Here is a 10,052-nt window from a genome sequence, read left to right on the forward strand (position 1 = left end):
GTTGCTCCACATGTGGTTGTGGCATCCACCGCCTCTGCATCACCTGGGAGCTTGTCAGAAATGCAGAATCTCAGGCCCCACCCAAGACAGGCAGAATCAGAATCCGCATTTTAACATGACCCTCAGGTGATCTGTCTACACATGAGATACTGAGAAGTCCTATTTGACAGGACATTCCTAATCTGAGGAACTTGGAAGGCAAGAAAAACCCCATCTTAATGGCCTCCTTCACATGCTTCTTTCCCTCGATACTTGTAGAAGTACTTAGAAAGAGATTTAGAGTTTGTTCGCTTTTATTATGAATATAAAGTATACATACAACATAATGTACATTTACACATTTACAATTTGCAGTTACTTTCATCTTTCTTGAGCAGATTCGGTTCTGCATGGCCCAAGTGCTTGCTCCTTCCACTACACTTCGCGCACGCTCCGACGTTCTCTTCACCTCGATACTGTGCCTGACTTGGTAAGAAATACCAGGCCCAGGCTGGCTCGACTGTCCTTCCCACAGAGTCGCTTTCATTCTCCTGTTTCCTTCCCTGTCACCACATGCCTTCCATTGCCTCAAACTTCAGCATTAAAAACTCAAGAGAAAAGAGGGCTGCATTATCACCTTCGTCTTTTAAAAACACCTTGAAGGACCTTCCATGAGCGAGGTGACACATGAGTAGGCCCTGAGAGCATTGCTCTGTAACATGGCTTAAGAACTGTCTACAGGAAGACTCCGAAGTGTTACACACAAATTAAGCTTTGCTCACCAAACGGATGATTGCGAAGGATCTGAATATCTGTGGTATCGAAGTAAGTTTAAAAAAATAAATAAACAGGAATAAATAAAAATAAATAGAGTGAGCTTCACTAAGGGAAATTTCAATACCTATATCCCTGTGCTTTGTCAAAACTTCATTAGGTGCAGCTTTACAACAGGTTGATGAAGAGAAGCTGGATTTTATGACTAGTTACTCTTTAGGGCCGTGCCTTCAAAATACCGAAGAAGAGCAGCTGTTGAAAAGTCTGTCGTCATTTCTCTTAGAACGTAGCTATGCGGGAGGTTTTGTAGGAGTTCTCTTTGAGGCTGTCAAATATTGCTTTGGTTCCATTCTGCCAATGTAGCACCAGATCCATTGGGGTCTTCCCAGCCTAGTCAAAATAGATGAGGAAATTTCACTTCCAGATGGGAGGCATCTATAAATTCACAGCCCCTCTCTGTGTGTTTAATGAGGTGATGGATAGGTGTGTTACTGAAGTGTTTTATGCTTTCCACTATGAGTGATTTGCAGTTTATATTCAAACCAGTCCTTCACTGTTTCCCAGGGAATGCTTTTGGCATTTGAGATTAGCAGTGGTTTTCTTCCTATGGGACTATTTCAGGTATTGATAAAAATGCCTAGTCCCTAGACACTAAATGGCAGGAGCACGCCAAGCATTTTGGAATTCAAAAAAATGCCTCCATACATCTCCAGTATGCTGCAGAATGGGCATGGGGTGGTAATCTTGATCTCTTGGTCAAAAACCGGTTCCTATCAAGTTGGAAGATGATTCCTTGACTGATAAAAGCTGGTGGTAAATGAACTCCTTCAACACCTGGGCTTAAGTGCTCAGGTACTGCTCAGGACTATTCCTGCTCCAGGGGTAGGTTTTTCATAACTGCTCAGAAGTTACATTGGGCTCCCAGGAAATTTATTTTTCTTGGAGGTGACAGCAATGACAAGTGTGAATAAATATTTGAGACCAAAATTTTTTTCCCTTATGCATGTGTCTCAAAATATTTACAAAAATTAAAGCTATCTCACCTCAATTCTTGTCTTTAAATATGAGAAGTACTAAATTTTTCCATTTTTATTCATTGAGAAGTCTCTTTAACCCAGAGATTGCAAACTGGCGGCTTTGAGATGCAAATCAGTCTAGAGACCGGTTTTGTTTGGGCCCAAACAGAGCTTAGATTTTTTTTTAAAGTTGGAATTAATTGGCAACAGTTGGCAATGAAGAGATTTCCCAACTGAATTTGTGGTCTCTGAAAAAAATCAGAAGAGTTGGCAGCACAGTACCCCTGGTTCTACAGAGCAGCAACAGACTGCGCTGGGAAGAGCCACCACCTTTACAAGTGCACAGACTCCTGCAGCCACCCGTTTAAGTCATGTATGTGATCTGCATGGCCCCTGTGCGTATCTGAGTGGCCCTCTAACCTTCATTTTGGAACTTCTCACGTCTGTAGCATCTTCCTTGAAAAATACATCAGCAGACATTAAGACTGAGTTTTGGACAATGATAGAATAACGCATCGTGTGTTGTTTCCAGTCCCCATCAAGATGGTGTCCAATAGCTTAGAGGTCTTTTTGGGGAACATCAATCCATTGGGTCAATGATATTAATAGTTCCAAAATCCTTATGCCTGAGTCTAATAATTCAGAGCCTTGAGCCCTATTTGTATATTTTGGGCTATTCCATAAATTCCTTGCACTCCTTTATTGAAATTTATCTCCTGATTTTCTGGCTGCTTACACAGTTTCCCCCAATCTATATGCTAGCTTCCTCTGCTGGTAGTGTCTCACTGTCTGAAAAAAAATCGTATTTTCTGCAGCTTTGGAGATTTCATTGAATCTACTCGTTTTCTGATAGTTTATTTAAATAAGTAGATAAGACCAGTCCTAATATCAAGGATGAGGGAACCCTACTGTTAACACTTTCCTACCCCAAGCAGTCTCTATTTATTGCATTTATTCTTTGTTCCTAAATCACCAAGCCAGTTTATTTTTTTTTTTAGTGCTAAAATATTTCAGTCTCATAGTAACACAATAAGGGGAAGAAATTATTCACATTTTAAGATGACTGGGGTTTTCTTCTCCTTCTTTGTAAAGTGATGCTCTAAAAGCTTATTTCAAGTTATTTCTTCAGTAATTTACACTCATTCCTCTGGGTGATATTTTTAAAGCTTATATTAGATGACGTTTGTCTGGGAATTGGGACCATGAGGAAAAGTTGGTTACATTCCCTGCTTACAGATGAAGCTAAATTAATATGTACTTGTGGAAGGGACTTATACAAGCATTTTTCAGGTCTAAATATAGGAAATTATTTTGAGGGATGTGCAGATACACCAAAGTGGAGAATGAATGGAAATTATCTCAAAAATATAGGCAAAAGCATGCTACCTCTGGAAGAAAGTGGTAGCATGCCATGCTGTTGTAAAGAGGGGAGGGCTATTCTGAATTACTCGGATAGAGATTGATTAATTTGGGTTCATTGGCCCTTGGCTGTGTTGACCACTGTGGAATTTTAGCCCACTTCAGGAATGGTGGGTGTCTTGCTCAGCCAGAGGTGGCCCATGCAGACTACGGTTGTGTTTGGGAAGGTGAGCAATTTGACCGTCTTTTATTTTCAAGAGAAAATTTTTAAACAATTACTAGACACCATATTAGGCGCTGAAGTCAAAGCAGTCACTATGGCTTCCCCCATCACTGACCAGGTGACCCAAGTCCTTGCCAAGGTTAGCAATGTCCTTATGGGGTTAACAGGGGCATTTAAACCATCAGAAGACCCCTGAAATACTACCACTGTGGGAATATTTTCAAGTATGTAAGATACGCTTTTGTAAATGAGAAAGCCTGCAAGTGGGGCCCCGTGTCTGGAGCACTTACACAGTTCTTGACGTTGAGGTCGGCGCCATACATAATGAGGAGTCTGATCATCTTGTAACGATTCAGTCTCACAGCGTCATGCAGGGGAGTATCTCCTTCCTAGAGAAGCAGAGTGAACAGGCTAAAGGTGGGCTTGAGGCCAGGAAGTAGGCACCTAAAGGGTACCCAGCTTGGGAAGTGATTCCAAATAAATGAGGAACAAAGCTTAAAGAGGCCAAACTTTGTCCAGCTACTCACTCGGTCTTTGGCGTTGAGATCAGCTTCGCAGGCGATGAGATGCTCCGCGCACTCGTAGTGGCCAGTCCTCACTGCCACATGCAGCGCTGTGCTGAGCAACTGGGAAATTGAAGAACACCACTGGTTCACCGGGCGTGAGGACAGAGGCTCTCCCAGACCCCGAAGCATGTGCAAGAAGGGGATGTGGGCACAATGGTGACTATGCACACCATGAGCTTCCAGCTGACGGCAATGGTGAGGTGGATTTGGTAGTGGAGGGCAACGAGGAGGAGGGAGAAGAAGGAGGAAGGAGAGGAGGCAAGGGTGGAGAAAACGGGAAGAGAGAGAAAGAAGAGGAGGAAGAGGAGAGGGGGGAGAGGGACAGGAAGGGGGGCGGTGGTGGGAGGAGGAGAAATACCTTATCCCGGGCGCTGATTTTTGCTCCTTTATTCAGCAACAGTTTTAAGACATCCAGGTTTCCTCCACGGCTTGCCCAGTGGATAGCTGTGGATTCAAGCTGTACCAGGAAGATAAATGGACATGACTTAACATAAAGAAGAACCTGGTCCAAGGAATTGGTACTTGGTTTCTAAGGCCCAGGAATTCCAGGTTTCCTACGGCATCTGTGGTAACTCTGGGTTGTCCTCATCTAGATTGTCAAATGTTTTCACTATACATGTGTGAATGCACTCGTATGTGTGTATCTGTGTGCATGTGTGTGCATAATTAGGAGACTCTTAATAAATCTCTTTTAAAAAAGATTCAGAACTACAATTTATTGTGAATTTTCTCATGCCAGCATGGTGCTACACATTCTAGACACACTGATCCCCCCAGCAACGTTATGAGGTGTTACTGTGCTCATTTACAGATGAGAAAAACAATGCTCCAAAATATCCAAGCTTCTTGCCCAAGGAAACACAGCTAATAAGTAGCAGAATAAATATTCAGACCCACATCTGCCTGGAACTTTTAGCCACTTTTGCCAAATATACCCAAAAGTTCTAGACAAGTATATTTAAAAATTCTGGCAGAATAAGAGTAGTCCCTTCCAGGAGCCTTTAATCTGGATCTGACACTTCTTGTATCCCTGTTGTTTTCTCCTCCTCTCTTGCTGGTTCTCTGCTGTCATTTGTGCTACCACAGCCTCTGTACCTCCAGTATCTTCATGTATGGTCACTGCATCCTGCGCTTACTGAGAGGAGAGTCCCTCTTGACTGCTCTGTTTGATAGATCTCCGGCTTTCCGGATTCCACACTCATGAATTTTACTGTCTTTCTAGGGAAACTATTTTTGTTGTTTCTTTAATTGTTCTTCTGCGTGTTTGTCTTTTGGGTTCAGTTTTAGCCATATCCTTTGGACTTTTCATATCCCCTTTCCACTTTGCTGTAAAGTCAAATTGAGCTGCAGTTAAATAAATAAAGCATTTTCCCAGCTTCAATCTTCAGGTCATAAAATATGCTGCATACGGGTCTTTGTAGAAATCACAGTGGTTGAATTATTGAGGTCTGAATAACAGCGACTTTCCATACGTGCAGTTCAATTTGTATACCGTCTGACCCCATATCTCATGGATGGCAGTCGGCGTCTATCATAGAAAGTGTGCAGTTAGAGAATGCTGATGTGTTGCTGGCAGCCAAGGGGCCACGAGCAGACTGCCGTGTATAATGGGAGGACAGGGATGTTGAAAGGCAAGTGTTGACAGTATTACTTCTCAGTAACGTTACTGACTTGATAATGACCCAGCCCTCTGATGAGGTTATTGAATTCTGTTCAACAGCTTTCACTTCCTTATTTTCCCTGGAACACTCCTCTCCTTTTTGGTGTGTATGGAAAATACTTTCCACATGACATGGTCCCATCTCCCAGCTTTCCTTTGTATGGAGAAAGGAGCTTTTACCTAGTTCTCCCAGATAAATTTGCAATCCAATCAACCCAGTATTTCATTGTAGGTTTTCTCAAGCTGCATATAGTCTACTTATTTTGGCTCATTTCCAAGCAAAGAAATATATTTACCATATCACGGAATTCGATCTGGGCTCCAGCTTCCATTAACTTCTCCACGATTGCCAAATGTCCTTCCAAGCACGCCCTATGAAGAGCTGTCCTTTTATACTGTCAGAATAGAGATTTTAAAAAAAGAGAGAGATAGCAATGCATATAAAAATATGTATAAATCCTTTCTAAGAGGTATGAAGCAGGGGACTCTGATGACCTAACAGATAGGACCTCGAGTGCTTCTTTATGAATTAGAAATGTCAAGTTTACTAAAATTACGGAACTAGAACAATTATCCTGCAACTGAGATTTGAGCTTCCCACAATGTGCTCAGAGGTCTAAATCAAGGGATGTGAACTTAAAGGTTCAAAGCTACCAAAATGCTGACACTTTCCTTTCTTGTATTTTGCACCTTCCTTGTTTGGGAAGTATTTGCCATGCAGATCAGATAGTTTTCTTCTGTCTGGAACTGTTGCTAGGTTGAGTATCAAAAAGAATTCAATTCATTTGTAAGAGAATGGGAGACTCATTTTTAGTTTAACTTCAGAAATGAATCCCCATTTCAGTTCATAGGGGAAAGAATACAAAAAGGATTAGTGATTTCTGATAAATCGACTTCATATGAATGGATGAATAGACTGTTAGAGCTGGAACAACTTTGGGCGTGATTTCACTCCAATGCCCTTTATTTACAGATAAGGAAACTGAGGTTCAGAAAATGCAAATTAGCTGCTAAAAATCACATAGTCAAGTAGTGATAGAGCTGGCACTTGAACTCCATTCTCCAGATTCCCTGTCTAGAGCTGATGTGTTTGGGTCCAATCAAAGTCAATGCTAATAATTTCTCCAAAAGTAACTTGTTGGTCCTGCCTCATTAAAAGTCTATCCCAAGGTTCTAAAAAGTTAAAGGCAAACTGAAAAATCAGCTGAAAGTGTATGAGTGCAAAAAATGATGCAATCCATAGGACCAATCCAGCGTTTTTCCTCTTTTTGGACCACAGCACTCGCCTATTATGCTACTGGCATATGTGGCAACAGCTGGGGAAACTGTTTCAGGTGGATGGATTTTTGGCACCATATTAGCATGGCTGCAGTAAAGCATAAGAAACACAAAATTAATGAGCTGGATTTCGCAGTGCTCTGTATAAGCCTTACCTCGTCACAGACATCTGGATTGTTCTTGTCTGACAAGAATTTTTCTACTACTGGCAGTTTATTCTCCAGGGCAGCCTTCAGAAACCGAGGCACATCCACAGGTTCTGTCTACAGCCGGAAAAATAGCGTGAGAGTTACCGTGAGCTTTCCAGCATCAGTCAAACCCTCCACAGATATTCATTCCCCTGGAGCGCAACGGCGGACGTGTCATAGGACAAAACCAAACGGTCCTTACAATGATTTCAGGTTCAGGCTCCTTGGCAACTGGAACTTTGGTTTTCCTGTATTTTTTCCTTTTCTTCAGTTGAATGATTATTTCAAGGTCTTCTAAATTTTCAAGCTTTGATCTTTGTTCTAGTTTTTTCTTCTTGAGCTAAAAAAGAAATCCGTATTTCAAACTAGGGTGAGTTCTACTGATAAGCATTCTGGTTGTGTCTAAGCAAAATCTGCAAGGTCTGAGATAAGTTTGTTGCAGTTTGAACAAAAAAATAAAAACATTTAAGATAAGTCTTTGATTCTGATTCAGTGAATTCTGATTTAAGTATTTGGGGGCCTGGTTTTTCAGCTAATTGCCTTCATCTTCACTTTTGCTTGTAGCGTCAGCTTTGGACTACTTAGAGATAGGTTCTGGTCTCTAAGAGAGGATTTTGTATTCACTTCCACAAACAAACCCCCAATTGCTGTAGGATTTTTAAATCATGCTCAAGAATTTTTTTTTTCTTTTTACCCCAAAGAACCCAATAATGAGCATTAAGCTCCGAAATATCAAAGCCAAACTCCTTCAGGTGGCCCACTAAGAAAGGCCCATGAAACAGACTGTCTTGGGACTACAGCTAACTAATGCGTGTTTTATCTGTGGTTAGTAAGTAATGAAAATTTGCCCAGCAACACAGATCTTGTCAACACAGATAGCGGACACAGTCAAACAATGATCAGTGGACCACAAACCACGTTATTGAGAAACAGAGGTTTCCTCTGCTTGGGATTAACTAGACGGCCTATGACATCAGAAATTCACTGGACATGTTTGTCTTTCCAAGACTTTCAATCAGAACATGGTCATAGAACATTGAATCATTGATTCAGAATCCAAAGGTCATAGTCTTGCCAGACAATTATTTCCCACTACCTGACCCATGGAAGTTGCCTCTTTATGGGTTTGAGTTTGGTAAAGAAACATCTTTGCAATGGTTGTGGTTATCTTGTTTCTCTCTTTTCTCCTTCCTGCCTGGCACCTCCATCCCTACTCCATGGTCACCCCCCCTCCCCCAATATGGATTCCATGGAAGGTTCTTACCTCTGCCTCTCGTTGCTTCTCAATTTTCCATTGTTGCTCCCCCAGGCTCACAGAGTGGGCTGGAAGTGTTTTCAGATCCTCTTGCTTCTCTAAAGTAACAGCAGCTTCATACTCTCCATCTCTGAAATCCTCAGGAAGGAACTCTCCTGTGTTCCCGCTGCCATTCTTCTTCCCTGTGACCTAAGAGGGAAGAAGATAGCAGGGTCAGAAGTAGTGGGGTCCTGGGGTCACTCTCCACAGAGGATGCTGCAGGAGGCCCCCGGTCCTCCCTCCCTGGTGATGGACACCTCCGAGCAGCACAGTGTCAGATCTTGGGCTGTGCCGTGTTGCTGCACTATTCCAGGATTACCTTGTTCTGCTCAGTTAAATCAGGTCTTAGGTTAGGTTGATATAGTTAAATCTACTTTCAATCTGCTTCATCACATCTCTCCTAGGAAAATCCCAACCCCTCTCTGATTATTTAAAATTCTTCCATTTTAGATACTTTTGATGACCCTTGGCCTTGAGTTGTAAAGTTTCCAGACATACATTTCTTGCAACAGAACTTCCTCCCTAAGGCATTTTGGTAACTGCATGCGATTCCACTCTTTAGTAATAAAACCAAAGGAGAAGATAATAAATAGGAACTATGTAGAGAATCTGTTACTGCCAGCTCCATTTTTCCAATTTCACTTATTTCATCACCTAAACCAACCATTTTCCATATTGGACATTTTCAGAGTACCTGTGCATTATGCCGGAAAGAAAGGGGTATTTCGATTTTCAAATAAGAATTAAGACTGAACCAGTATTCATTGCATAAAAAATAATATGTCTTACATACCAGCTCTTCTACTTTCAGCATCTTCATGTCAGCCTGAAGTTCGTCTGTATGTTCTTCTCCTGTGGAATGACTCCCTTGAGTCGGCCCTTGTGAGCCGCTCCACACCGGTCGGCTTATATAGCCAGGGCTGGGTGAGATAATCTTCCAACCTGGGAACCCAAGTAACACCCCTGCCCCCACCCGCGGCCAACTCAGAGGCAGGTGAATTTTCATTCCAGACGCAATGTCTGGGAAGCAGAAGAGGGAGGGGATGACAAGTAACCCCACTGAATATGTGAATCAGGAAGAAATGTGAGAGGGCCATGCCTTTGGCAGTGACCACACCGCTCAGCAATGCAAGTCATCCTATTTATCGAGAAGCCAGGGGACAGCTGTCTGTTGATATTGCACCACAGCACTGCTCTTTTTCCTTCTTTGTCAGCTTTCATATGACTAACCCTATCAAGAAAATGTAAATGCCCTGCATATCACACTCCCAATAATATCTTTCTGATAACCAGACTTATCAACACTTCACTGGGGGGAAGTGTTGCTTCAGGACATCCTATTCCTGTGGGCAAACAGCCTGAGAGGGAAGGATCCGGGTCCTAAAGGCCCTTGTCTATATCTGTTTGGAATTCCCTAGAGTGATGTCTGGGGCTAAAAAGGCCCCATGACATGCCACCTTACCATCATTATAAGAAATTGAAAGCATTCAGTAATGCACTTTTATTTTATGGTGTCACTGCCATAATTAGCAAATGACATGCTTACTGTCTTCTAAAACAGCATCCTTACTGGAACATGTTTTATTCAAAAAGAATCTGAATGGTCCTGAGATAGATTATATGAGACCAGTTATTACCAATGATTGATTAGGTCATAGAGCCAACGTTCTCAGATGCTATGGGTAAAAGATTCACCTGTGGGAGCTTGTCAAAAG

General features: G+C 42.1%; 1 protein-coding gene across 1 annotated transcript; it reads right to left on the bottom strand.

Annotated features, from left to right (window-relative positions):
* Positions 1-275: 275 nt before the first annotated feature.
* ANKRD1 (ankyrin repeat domain 1) lies at positions 276-9,286 on the bottom strand. Its single transcript, XM_046650007.1, has 9 exons — positions 9,131-9,286; positions 8,308-8,487; positions 7,246-7,383; positions 7,011-7,118; positions 5,874-5,972; positions 4,276-4,374; positions 3,879-3,977; positions 3,642-3,740; positions 276-1,143 (listed from the first exon to the last, which is right to left on the bottom strand). The coding sequence occupies exons 1-9, from the start codon at positions 9,155-9,157 to the stop codon at positions 1,033-1,035; spliced, it is 960 nt and encodes a 319-aa protein (XP_046505963.1). The 5' UTR covers positions 9,158-9,286; the 3' UTR covers positions 276-1,032.
* Between the last annotated feature and the right edge of the window lie 766 nt (positions 9,287-10,052).

This window comes from Equus quagga, chromosome 2 (assembly GCF_021613505.1).
Source record: "Equus quagga isolate Etosha38 chromosome 2, UCLA_HA_Equagga_1.0, whole genome shotgun sequence".
In the NCBI taxonomy this organism is placed as follows: Eukaryota; Metazoa; Chordata; class Mammalia; order Perissodactyla; family Equidae; genus Equus; species Equus quagga.